The 13715-nt window shown below is 38.4% G+C and overlaps 1 protein-coding gene and 1 pseudogene across 1 annotated transcript in view; both read right to left on the bottom strand.

The window, feature by feature from the left end:
• Positions 1–13715, bottom strand: part of disp3 (dispatched RND transporter family member 3) — a 103189-nt gene that overhangs the window by 60201 nt on the left and 29273 nt on the right. Inside the window, exons 2-3 of the mRNA XM_067413046.1 lie at positions 5296–6294; positions 4140–4359 (exon numbers count right to left, since the gene is read on the bottom strand). Of these exons, the coding sequence (XP_067269147.1) occupies positions 4140–4359; positions 5296–6286 (1211 nt within the window). The 5' untranslated portion in view covers positions 6287–6294. The remainder of the gene's footprint in view (positions 1–4139; positions 4360–5295; positions 6295–13715) is intronic.
• Positions 1157–1273, bottom strand: LOC137039359 (5S ribosomal RNA; annotated as a pseudogene).

Genomic DNA, 13715 nt, shown 5'->3' with positions numbered 1-13715 from the left:
TTTGCCGTTACCACGCCCCCTTGTTTAGTCTGGTCTAGTCCTCGTTTCACTAATTGTGCTCACCTGTTCCTCATGTGCTCTGGTCCCTTTATATTGTGCTACCTTCCCTCATGTCTTTGCTGGTTCGTTGTGTATGTTTGTGAGCGTTTGCTTGTGCGTACATGTCTCTAGCTCCTTGTCTAGCCTAGTCTAGCCTTTTCTAGTTTGTGTCTCCTGTTTTTCTAGCTTTGCATTTATTTTCAGTTTTTTCTTTGTTCCTGAGTTTTTGAGTCTAGTGTAGTTTCTGTCTTTATTTTGCTCATTCTTCTCCAGGTTTTATTTTTGGTATTTTTCTTCTAGCCTTATTGTTTAGTTATCTTGGTTTTGATAGCTTACCTTTTATTTTATTTTTTTTGTTTTCCACTTATTTTTTAGTTCAGTCTTTTTATAGAGATTGATTTGTTTTATTTATTTTTCCATGTTTTCTAGCTCCAGTTATTATTTTAAGTTTTTGTTTAATTTAGTCATAGTTCTTAGTTTGTCTGTTTCTTGTTGTCTTGTCCAGAGTCTTGTCGTGTGTGTGTGTGTCCTTTGTTGTTTTCTGTCCAGTGTTTTTCCCTGGCCGCTGTCTCCACTGCCTGTCAGCCAAGACTCCTGCTTCTGTGAGAACATCAAGCCTCAGGTTCCTGCCTGGATTGGTCCAACACCGCCCTGCCTGGTGTTGCCTCCCAAGCTGTCGTGAAGTTCGTTGGCTGCCTGGACTAGTCTCAGTGGTCATCCTCCCCTGCCCGTCATCGTCGTGTCTTTCCCCTGCCCTGGTGTTTGGACTGTCACTCATCCACTACCCCATTGTGTCTGTTGATCTGTCTTGTTAATAAACTGTCCTTGTTCACTCTGCATCTGGGTCCTCCACTTCCTGATCCTTGACATTATTAGGAGGCCATGATGGACAGAGGCCAATGGGCAAATTTGGCCAGGATGCCGGGGTTACACCCCTACTCTTTATTGAAAGACATCCTGGGATTTTTAACGACCATAGAGAGTCAGGACATCGGTTTAACGTCTCATCCGAAAGACCTTGCTCATTGACAGTATAGTGTCCCCATCACTATACTGGGGTGTTAGGACCCACACAGACCACAGGGTGAGCACCCCCTGCTGGCCTCACTAACACCTCTACCAGCAGCAACCTGGTTTTCCCAGTTGGTCTCCCATCCAGGTACTGACCAGGCTCAGCCCTGCTTAGCTTCAGTGGTAAACCAGTCTTGGGCTACAGGGTGATATGGCTGCTGGCTAAATATATGTTTGTATTATGCTTTAAACAAATAAAATCCCTTTTGGGTGAGAAAAGAAATATTCCAGATATAGGGCCCTATCATACACCAGTGCCACGTTGTTTAAACAGCTAAATACACTTGCGTCCCTCTGTTCACCCATGGGAAAACAAGGTGTGTTCAGGTGTATTGTTGGAGTGTTGCTATTTTGAGGAAACTGAAAACGACTGTGCCATTGACCAACAAAAACAAAAAGTATTTTATGTGTTATTTAAAGCGCACATTAGTACTATACACCTATAGGCGGGTGCACAACGTGCATACACTCTGCTTATTACACACACAGGGATGCCCAGCAGCACACAAACATTTTTAAATATTAAAAATGAAAGGACTCCTCTCAGGAGAAGCGTTTAGTCTTTCCGCTCGCAAAAGTGAATCTGCCATGGAGCGTTAATTCTTGCTTTCAAAGGGAAAGGGAGATAAGACTCTGATTGGTTTATTGCACGTTAGGCCCAAAACACATCCATGACTCATTAAGAGACTACGTATAACCCTTTTGGACCATGCATCAGGCCCGGCGACCATTTTTCCCATCGTTAAACCAGCAAAAGTGGATTCGAACTTGAAAAGCATTTTGAGCGGTTTGATAGGATTCTGACTAATAATCTGATTGGCCATTGTTTTCACATGCTCAGTGCCATGTGCTTCAGACTAGAGCTTAAGATCAGGCTCAAAAAAATCAAGCCCGACCCTATCCGAGCCTGTGCAGGTTGTGTCCACGCCCAGGCTGGCCCGACATATTAACTATAATAATGAGCCCGAGCCCGAGCCCGAGCCCGAGCCCGAGCCCGATTTAAACCCGACCATTTTTTAATACGTGGGTGCTCTGACGAGAACGAGCCTGTAATGAGCGATGCGTGACTCAGCTCAATCCACAAGCGCGCGCTCTTGAATGATGTTCGCTCAAATCCAGCTCAGACATGACATTTATCTCTAGCTTACTATACTTGTTGTAGCCATTAAACAATGTTTTTTTCTTTTCTTATTTATGTTTAAATATATTAATATATATATATATTTATGTCATCTGATTATGATATGTGCAAAGATGCGAGTGGCTCAGAAATTATAATGGTGGTTATATTTTGTTTATATTAAGTTTTATTTTTGTAGAAAGCCTTTCTTTTGTTTTGTATGAATTGTATCTTAATTTGAATAAAGGTTTCTTCAGCCAATTGCCTGGATTTAATAAATAAGAAGAAAATATCAGACTATAATTGTGACGTGAAGTCGCGGGAGCGATCGCTTTGGTAACACTTTACAAATACGGGTGTACTAAAATGCATTAATTCATGCTTAATTAATGCACAGATAATCATGAATTAATGAATTATTAATGATTAACTAACTCATTTATTAATGATTACTGCATCAGCAACTAATGAAGATTCTACATGATTAATAGATTAAGTAATCATTAATTTGTTATTAGTTAAATATGTCATGTATTAATTCCTTCATAACATATTATATTAACTAATAATTTAAATTAATGTGTTAATTACCACAAGGGGTCAAAGCCATGCATTTCAACTTCCAGTCTTCTGCTTTAATTAATCATTAGCTAATTATTTATAAAGGTGTCATTATGTTATGACTACTTATTGGGGCACATGACTAATTTACATTATTAGTTAATATAATGTTATTAAAGAATTAATACATTATGACACATTTAACTAATAACAATTTAATGATTACTTAATCTATTAATCATGTAGAATCTTCATTAGTTCCTGATGCAGTAATCATTAATAAATGGGTTAGTTAATCATTAATAATACATTAACTCATGATTATCTGTGCATTAGTTAAACATGAATTAATGCATATTAGTGCACCCTTATTGTAAAGTGTTACCATCGCGTTCATTGCTCATGAACTGGATCGCATCTCATAAATAAACGGAAACTCAGCAGGCTACTTGCCTCGCAGACATGAGAAATGTGTATAGAAAGCTTGAAATGTCCACTTTTAAACTAAACGTTTCAAAACGAAACTATTCAGTACGGTGTTCACGCGAGCAGCTCATGACAGAGCGTTTCTGTTGAGAATGCTGCTCCATCAATGCATGTGCTGTGAGTTTTACGTGCATTTTTTGACTAAAAATGCGCGTTAACTAATCCACTTTTGACAAATCCAACACTTTTGTTTCTTAGTTGTAGTATTAGCTCTTACTTTGCTAAATATTATATATATATATATATATATATATATATATATATATATATATATATATATATATATATATATATATATATATATATATTATTTCTGATTATGGCATAGCTTTCGCCCCACCCAATTACACTAATAAAGTAATGATTCAAAAAACACAAACACTTGATCAAAGGCCCGGCCCGAGGATAGTGCCGGGAAATCTCAGCCGGGTCGGTTTGGGACAAGTTCGGGCTCAGGCAGGGAATATAAACTCTTCCCCAGACCATGCGCTCAGATCATTAAAATAGGGCCTCATGTTCTCTGAAAAGCTGTCTGAATGACTTGCTCCTTGGTAATTATATATTTAAAGATGTTTCGAAATGTTTACAGATTTTAGTCTAAGCATTTTAGCAATATAATATCTCAGTTATCAACTTGTCTGAATGGCGCGTATGCAAATTTTATGCAGATGGGGTCATCAATAATAAAAGCGATAAGCTCTGCATAGGGAAATAAAGCTTCTGCTAAATGGGATCTATAAAGTTGAAAACTAAATTGAATTTCCATTTAACCACACATGGTATTATACTAGACAAATAAACAAAAAGCCTTCTTGTTTACGTAATTTACTGTACCAACATCAAATGCAATCTCAGCACCTACCTGGTGGATTGTTGTGAAAGGATGCCCGCATATTGCACCACAAAGTCTCTAAAGAGACGTCTCTGTTCTAAAGGTCTGTCTTGAAGAGAGTAGAAAGATTGGAGAGGAGCTCCAAAATGGATCTCACTGCGAAGAAGGGAGGACTGAAGCTTGTCTGGTGTGAGAGTCTCATCCACATACCAGTAAAACTGTGGATGGGTAATCGCCAAGCTCAGGGCACCTGAAAATAGAGGAGACTACAATCAGGGAGTTTTAAGGAAAAACATTTCAGTTACTGGTTGGATTGATTGTGACATCAAACAGTCACCATTTGTTGTTACTTTTTACAATATATGTGAGGGGAGTCCAGTTCTTCTCCTGGACACTTTTCTGCAATGCTCAACTCCAACTCTAATTAAATACGCCTGAACTAGCTAATCAAGACCTCCAGGATAGCTAAAAACTTCATCTATAGGACACTCACACTGGGAATGGACACCCCATGGTATATGTTAACCAGGGATAACCCTACTGGAAAAACCAGACCATTACAGTTTAACCAGGTTAAACTGGTATGTTGCTGGTCCAAGGTGGTCTATCAGCTCTGCCTGATCTTTACCAAATGGTCAACTATCTAAACCAGAGGTTCCCAAATCTGTTCCTGGAGATCTAAAAAGTTCAGTCCCCACCCTGATCCATCAAACCTAAATATATATATATATATATATATAATTACAGACAGTGAGTTGGATCAAGGTTGGATCATCGACTAGACAGAGACCATGTAAACAGGGAATCAAATGAAACACAACTGTTTTGGAGAGTTTAGCTACAAGAGTTTTGCTACAAATGAGCTTCATTTTACTCAGGTCATTCATTTTAAAAGGTCAGGAAATCCTGCATACTAATAAAACTTGCAAAATGTATAAAAAATTTATTGGCAACGTTTTGGTCTTGTGACCTTCTTTGGGCATATACAAATCATAATGTTCAAACTCGATCACATTTAAAATTATAACATGACCAATCACTGTGTGGACTGAATATATCATTAGCACCACAACATCATATATAGTTACATCAACAATTGTACATGACACAAACTCTATATATCTACACTCTATGTATTTAAAAACATTCCAAATAAATGAGGATTATTCATTAGTAGATGACTCACCATGTATATCAGCTAGATCAGGCCCCATTCCATCATAGTAGATCTTCCCTGCACGCTCACTGGGAAAGAGGTAGGACAGGAGGGAGCTTGGAGGAGAGCAGAAGGAAGGTCCCAGGGGCAAGTCTCGCAACGCCTCCAGTGGCTTCCAGCAGAACTGTTGAAACTGAGGGTGCTGCATTAGAAGTCTCTCTACGTGGTGTATGGTGTGAAGGCGTTCGGGGGTGAAAATGTTGTTATCCTTGTCGCCCTGGGCCACGAAAACTAGCTCGATCCTCCACAGGGCCTGGGTCTGGAGGTAAGAGTAGCCTGCAAATCTCCGCTCCCTCATTAAGGGCGAGTCTGGTTTCCTGTGATCTTCAGCATCACTGAAGTTGAGGCTTGCCGCTATCTTAGGGTCTGTCGAGTCCGTCTTTTCCTCTTTCATCTTCTTGTTTTTCTGATTTCCAAACTGTCTGCTGTCATTGTGTACCCCTGTCTCAGTCTGCACAAAGATCCCAGCAGGTTCTGTGTCATTCGCCACTGCAGGGACGTCCTTTCCTTTTCTGTTTACCATGAGCAACAAAAGGTCCCTCAGAGCATTGGCTTCAAGGTCGAATCCCTCGGCGTCACGCCTGTGCCTGTCCCAAGACCCCAACTGACTTTTCAGGGCAATGGCGAGAGCGTCAAAGCGTTCTGCAGAGGCATGACTCCTGACCTCGAATGCGCTGTAGGAAAGGTCAATGTCTAATGGTTCACAGTGAAGGAACATATAAGCAGAGAGGGTGAAGGGTACAATAAATCCCACAGCCAGAACCAGCCCACTGGCCCAGGGCTGCGTATACACCCAGCCCAAAGCCCACCACAACCCCTTACAGATCTGCTCGTCTCCATTTGCTCGTTCCGTTCCTTCTTCTCCCTCCTCCTCCTCTTCATCTTCCTCCTCCTCTTGCTCTTCAAACTCGCTTAGGTTCCAGGTACCTTGAAGCAACAAGGGTTCATCTTCTGAATCCATGGCAGGCACTACAACAAAGACACATAACACTTACATTAACGCCTTTCAGCCTTGTGTGTGCTCCCGCTTGTGCCTGGACAGGTGAATACTGAGATAAAGCACACTTGATTTACGGAGCATCCATAAAAGAGTGGCAGGTTATTTTCAGCTGGCTACTGCTAAGACAAGGACACAGCCGTTAAATCTGTCATTCTGTAAGTGTAATAGTGGAAGGTTTTGGCCTCTGGGTAGTGTGTGGTGAAAGGAAAGGAAGGAAACAGTGAACCGAGTCTCACAGGCCAGCGATCAGGCTGGCAGATGGTTTGGCCTCTGGTATAAGATGCTGAACTCAGATGTTCGTGTGTGTGTGTGTGTGTGTGTGTATGTGTGTGTGTTTGTGTGTGTGAGTGTGTGTGTGTGTGTGTGTGTGTGTGTGTGTGTGTGTGTGTGTGATAATATATTCTTCTCATCGAATTGTGAGGAGATTTTATAGTAGAGGAGCCTTGTGAAAACTATATAGGCATATCTGCAGGAATCTTTTTTGAGGATTCAAAGTTGTTTTGCATTGTGATATTTTCATCTAATTTAAACCTTCCTCCGCCAACTGTCAGTATACTGTGAAAAAAATCTAATTCCTGTAAAAAAATGATAATAAATGCATCCACTCATGGCATAAAAAGTTAGTTTTAAGATAAAATCTAAGTATAGATGCCTTACTGAAATGTATTATCTAAAGGATTCGAAATCAACAAAATATTCAAAACCCTTACCCACCATATACACTAAGATATTTTTGGTATTTATGCTGTAATTATGACAAAGCTTGTTAAAAAATTTGCTATGAAATTGATGAATTATGATTCAAATTAATTATGATTCATTTTGTGATTCCAGAAGTTTCAAGAACTGTATGTTCTTCAATGAAAACATTAGTTACTTTCATTTCACACCTAAATTGTATCTTTCTTTTTGTGATTTTTTTATTATTATAAATTTATAATAATTTATTCCTTTAAATACTTCTAAAGGGAGGCTGATTATGTGTAATGTTTCTGTTTGAGCATAAACAACATCTGCAAAGTTACGACGCTCAAAGTTCAAAGCAAAAGGGGATATTTTCTTTGACAGAAATCACTTTTTAAAGACTACAACAAATGTCTGATAGGGACTACAACAAGCTTCGTCATGCGTTAACATCACAATCACTAACAATCATGTACATTCCTTATTATCTTCATACAGCATATATTCTCTGAAGGCATTTTACAACAGTTCCCATACCAGCGATTTATAGATTGTCATGACAGAATCTGCTAATCAATGACTTGATGATATTTAACTCAACATCAGCTCCATAAATTCATCAACTAACCATTCAGAAAGGTCCTGTCTCATTTTACATGTTGTGACTTCTTCTTCAGTCTCTCCATCATCGTCCGACTCGGGTTTGAACATTAAAGGCTGAACAGTTTCTGACATTTTCTGGGTGAGGTAATCAGAGCTGCTAACACACGCTCTTGAAGCTCCGCCCTCTTCTCAGTAGCTCATTTGCATTTAAAGGCGCACATACAAAAACGGCACTTTTTGCTCACCCTCAAATAGGGACAATTTTAACATGCTATAAAAAGATCTTTAGGGTATTTTGAGCTAAAACTTCACATACACACTCAGACATGAGAGACTTATTTTATATCTTGTTTTGCATTATAGGTCCCCTTCATGTCATCTTGACCCTTTTCTGGGGCCCTCTTGTTGTGACTTTACATTTGTAAGTGTATCCTAAGTGTTAGAAACAAGTGATAGTCGGATTTAAGTGCAGCAAAAACATTTATAATAATAATAATAATAGTAATAATAATATAATAATCCAGGCAATAACAGAATATTCCAGACACAAATAGACGCATTCACAACATCCATAAAGGACAACACAAGTTAACAAAAGCTGGAACAAGGAACAGGTGATAGTGATTAGTAGCTATTTTGATTAATGAGGGTAACAAACCATGGGACTAAGGAAACAAGGCAAATACAGGAAGTTAAACACAGGAACCATGAGAACAAAAACTACATATCAAAATAAGACTCCAAAACAGGAGAACATGTAACAGGAATTGTAGCAGTAAGTGACGACAAACACATTTTGAACAATTTTATCAAACTAAAATGTAATTGAAAACATATTTATAAAAATCTCTAAAAGTTAATTAGGAATTAACTATTCATCAGTATTCATTGCAAGCTATTTTAATGCATTTACACTGTGAAATTATACAGATTTATGCTGATATCGTCAAAAACTCACTTTGCCTTCTACACACATACACACACACACAAAGAGAGACAGCGTGAACTAGTGAGCGAGAGAACAGGGACAGAGAGCCATGAGATAACATGCTATCAGCAGCTGACACACAGTTGGCAGCGTCACTGAAAATTAAATCATTCAACTCGTCTAAGCCGGCCTAATTACTGACAGCGAGAGAGACAGGAGTCCAGTAAGTCTGATGTACAATACAGCCTGAGGCAGCATGAAACTGAGATTGTACCATTTCATTTTCAACACAGATTGCCCCCAGAGCCATGTGTGAAAGCGCAAGGCCATGAAGTCATTGACTTTCACCACAGCATTAGCCCAGGGGCAGAGAGAGAGAGAGAGAGAGAGAGAGAGAGAGAGAGAGAGAGAGAGAGAGAGAGAGTGAGATAGAAAGGAGGGGAGGCAGACAGGTACGGATGCTCCATCTCTATATCTCTGCCCCACAGAGAGTCTGAAGATTTCCCTCCTGGGATCAGATGGTCTTTGGTGGATCGATGCTTGATTTAGGCGCTAAATAAACCCTCCTGGAAAACTGATAAGCTGTTGAGGTAGTAATTAGCATTCTGAGATAGGAGCCATTTAAAAGTCACCTTTCAATGCAAAAACACCTTAGGCTAAGCTCAGGTGTTCGCTCTAGTGTAAGCTCAATGGGCTCTTATGAGATGACAAGTATACGCTTGTCATCTTGAAAGATTTTTTACAGCTCATTTTTAACAAAAAAGGTATGGTTCACCCCAAAATTAAAACCATTTACTCACCTTTGTGTTTGTTCCACAATATTATACACTTTTAAAAAAAAAATACTATTATTTATATATGTTGTATTATTATTTTGTATTGTTAATGCTGAGGTGTCTGTTCTAGAAAACAGGCAAAGGAATCTGTTAATAAGTATGCAAAGAGATTGAAAGACCTTGATTCCCTTAGTTTATGATGCCTCAAATACTAACATAAATGTAATATTCATCTGGGATTCATAAATGGCAAATTATCTTATGGTGATTGTAAGTCTTGATATTCCTTCTCTCAACTTCAATATCAACAAGAATCCATAAATCCAAAACTACCGTAATTAAACATAAGTGATATTATTGTAATTTTAGCTTCATTAATGTATGACTGTTTAAAACGTTTTAATTGGTTTTGTCTTTTTGCATATTGTGTTTCTCCACAGGAGAATGTGGTTATTTTGAGCAGGATATTTGGTTGGTGGCATCTCAAGAGGATGGGAACCAACATCTGTCTCCACAGTAGGCAGATAGCGCAACATCTGCCTGAACAGAGGACAGATTCATTAGGCTGAGAATACATTTTTGGAAAGAGAGAAAGAGACAGACAGATAGGAACAGGAAAAAAACAAGAATCTAAAGCTACGTTCACATTCAATGAGCCTTGAAGATGTCACCATTATATTAAAGCCATTATATTAATTCCTCAATAAGCCTGTCTCCGGCGTGATGACGACGATCCTTCACATTTTCCTATTTAATAATTGTTTAATCGACATGCCAACATCGACAAACCCGTCTCCAGCGTGATGCCTCCAATCTTACAAATATTCTGATCTAATATAATTTATGACCTGTAAGGTTGCCAGAATAATAATCATACACTGTTTGTTAATAGGCCAGAGGAGAACTGGCACACTGATTGAGTCTGGTTTCTCCCAAGGTTTATTTTTCTCCATCATACTCTGATGGAGTTTTGGTTCCTTGCCACTGTCGCCTCTGGCTTGGCTTGCTCAGTTGGGACACTTAAAGGAAGTGTATGTAAGATTGTGGCCAAAACTGGTACTGCAATCACTTTTAAATGACTGTAGAGGTTCTCGAGGTTGCCAGATTGGCTGCAGGATCAGCAGGAGCGTTTGTAGAGCTGCAGCTGTGGTAACTAGAGCAGATCTGGCAACCCGGATGCCCAAACACTACTGACTTTGTGATTGGTCGATAGGTGGAGGGCAGAGCTTCAGGCCAAAACACAACATGTCAACATCAGCATCAGTTGAGGGCTGCAACAACAACTTTTAAATGACAATATCCTAGCCGGACTACTGTTGTCAGTGATATAAGTATTTAAAATTAACATGATTTCTTAATGTCTAGTAACATATCAGGGTCATTTTAGGATTAATTGAAATACATTTCTTACATACAGTTTCTTTAATTTTCAACTAAATATCCAAATTAATTAATTAATAAACTAAATGAACTATATCAACAAAATTATGGATCTGCCCACATTGTCGCATTGAAATAAGCTGAGGACATCACCGTTTTCTCCAGAGAGACTGTACAGCCAAATCAAATTCTGTTTCCATTATTTTCCTGTTAACACTGTGAAGCTGTTTTGAAACAATCAGCATAGTAAAAAAAATAAAGTTGACTTGACTAAAGTGCCCCAATTATGGTTTTTGGAATATTCCCTTTCATGCAGTGTGTAATACAGCTGTTTGTGAATGTAAATGTTCTTGTTTGCACTTATTGACAGATCCAACATTTGCGCACAAAGACGCCTCAGACAGCGTGTGATTCCGATATACACACATACAATTACAGTATCTCAAAAGATCTGTCTTAGCACGTATTCACGTTATTTTTTATGTTTTATGTGAACATACTTAACTGTTGTGGAAAAGCATCTGATGTGTAACGTTATATTAGATCTGTGCGATATAGTAGGTCTTAATATATTGGCGGTTTGTCTCATTAATGTTAATCAAACAATTGTGGTATCATGGAAAAAAGTTGAATATATATTTTACTATAGATATTTGGTTTTGACTTGATGTGTGCCACATTTGGTGTTATTACTGGGGATCTTAAGTTATGGTTGCTGGGTGATTTTGTTTTGGAACCTTCAGAGAACTTTAACTCAATTTCTCCCAAAATTAATTTGTCGACTTCAAACTGGTGTAGCATTTTTTGTGTCCGATTCAAATAAGCCATACATCATTTTTGAAGGGTTTTTAATGGGTAATGTGAAAACAACAATAACTCAGTTTTTCAAATATGCTCATTGCAACTCACTTTGCCAGCATGTGTCATATTTATATTTTTCTTAAATTAAACCTAATGAAAAAAGCAAATCAAGCATGCTCCTCGCGACATGTATAATTTCAATTATATGACTTATGCAGTTCCATTCATACAGCTGTACTGGAGCCCGATCTCACAAAAATGTGCAATGTGCAATCTCATGGAATCTATACGCCAAAATGAGTTTTGGCATGCATATGGCATGCGGTTTTTCGTGTGCATATGATACGCACTTTATGGCGTATTATACGTATGAACCCCCCACCCCACCACCCCCAACCTACCCAAGAGCGTGTAATATGCACGCCATAAAGTGCGTATCATATACACGCGAAAAGCTGCGTAGCATTTGCACGCCAAATCTCATTTTGGCATATCCATTCCACAAGATTTCACACTCATACTATTGATACACATTACCATGCACTCTTAGAAGAAAAGGTTCTATCAGCGCTACGTTTTGGAACCCTTAAAAGGTTATATATAGAAGTATAGCTAGTTGAGTATACTCCAAAGACCCTTTTATGCTAAAGGGGTTCTATAATGGCAAGAAAGAACCTTTTTGGCACTTAAAACATATATATAGAACACTGAATTTCTTATCAAAGAAAAAAATGCATTTCTAATCTTAGCAAAAACTCTTCATTTTGAGTTATTTTCCCCCCAAAATACGACAATAACTTTTGCTTGTCTAGTAATTACTTTTTAAGAATGTTTAGATGTTTGGACTAGAAACAAGACAGAAATACTGAGTAAAAAAACCATTTTTTGCAGTGAAACTACGTAGCGCCGATAGAACCTTTTAAGGTTCTATATAGAACCTTTTCTTCTAAGAGTGTGAGATTGTGTTGTTTATAGAATGCAGTTGTTGATCTCTTTCATAACCAATTACAATATTCTTCAGCTGCTTTTTCCAACATTACTGTGGGCTGTACTAAGTGGTTTCACAAAGTAAAATCTTCCTCTCACAATGATGGTCACTGTTTCCTTCTCTCATTGTGAAACTACAGGCTTACACCTGTGTGATTATTTCTTACACCTGTGACCCTCTGCACAACACAAAAATTGACCAACTGCAGAGATTTAAACCCTGTCCTGCTTAGAAAATCCCACTTCCTATTCCAGATCTGTCACAAAATGATTTGTGAATCTTTCTTGCCAAGTAAAACGTGGTTGCACCACTCTCTGAGATGTATAGTTAAAGGTTGTTGAGAAAATCCAAGAGAATGAGAGTAGTTATGATTAATTCAGGACTCCAGTGACCTGCAAACCATTTGTTGTATCAGTCGTGATACTAAACAGCTTAAGAGACAATGCAAGATGTTGCATTCTGACACCTCGGGTAATGAGACCCATTATTTACAGCACGGCACCATTATGCATGCTTTGCACATTTGCTTTACCGCTTAAATAAACATTAGTTGTCCCAAGATCAGAGGCGGGTAATATCTCTTAAAGTGTCAAATCCACCAATTTATCATTCACACCACAATACACACCCCTGGTGCTGACCACAGCAGCTTTGCACAATCTGGGTTAATATCCATTTTGACAGCTGAAGAGCCATGATGCTTCACTTGGACTGTATTTTGATGCTGAGCAGACACTCATTCAGCATAAAATATTCTGAAATGGCAACGTGTCAGTTCTGATTTGTGCTTGTATGTTTCAAAGTAACTTGCATGGTCGATTACATCAGAGCAATTACAGCAGATGAGGTCAAAACATTCCCTTGTCATCCCTTTAATATGCTATATTTGTACACCAAAATAAATGAATAGTGTGAATAGTTTGAAAGAATAGTTTGTCAGGTATAAATGTACCAGTGGCAGATTTATTCTCCCTAACCCTTATGAAAAACATTGTATTGTATTGCAGATAATGTTAATAAAAGTAAAGGTCACTTAAAGGGATACACACCCAAAAATGAAAACACTGTCATTATTTACTCACCCTCAAGTTGTTCCAAACCTGTATGAGTTTCTTTGTTCTGCTGAACACAAAGCAAGATATTTTGAAGAATGGTCTTAACCAGCCCATTTCTGTTCCTCATAGTATTTTTTTCTGTACTGTGGAAGTTAATGGTACCCCACAACTGTTT

Source organism: Pseudorasbora parva, chromosome 13 (genome assembly GCF_024679245.1).
Source record: "Pseudorasbora parva isolate DD20220531a chromosome 13, ASM2467924v1, whole genome shotgun sequence".
In the NCBI taxonomy this organism is placed as follows: domain Eukaryota; kingdom Metazoa; phylum Chordata; class Actinopteri; order Cypriniformes; family Gobionidae; genus Pseudorasbora; species Pseudorasbora parva.
Note: the sequence above shows the minus strand (reverse complement) of the source record. Positions and strands in the feature narration are given on the sequence as shown.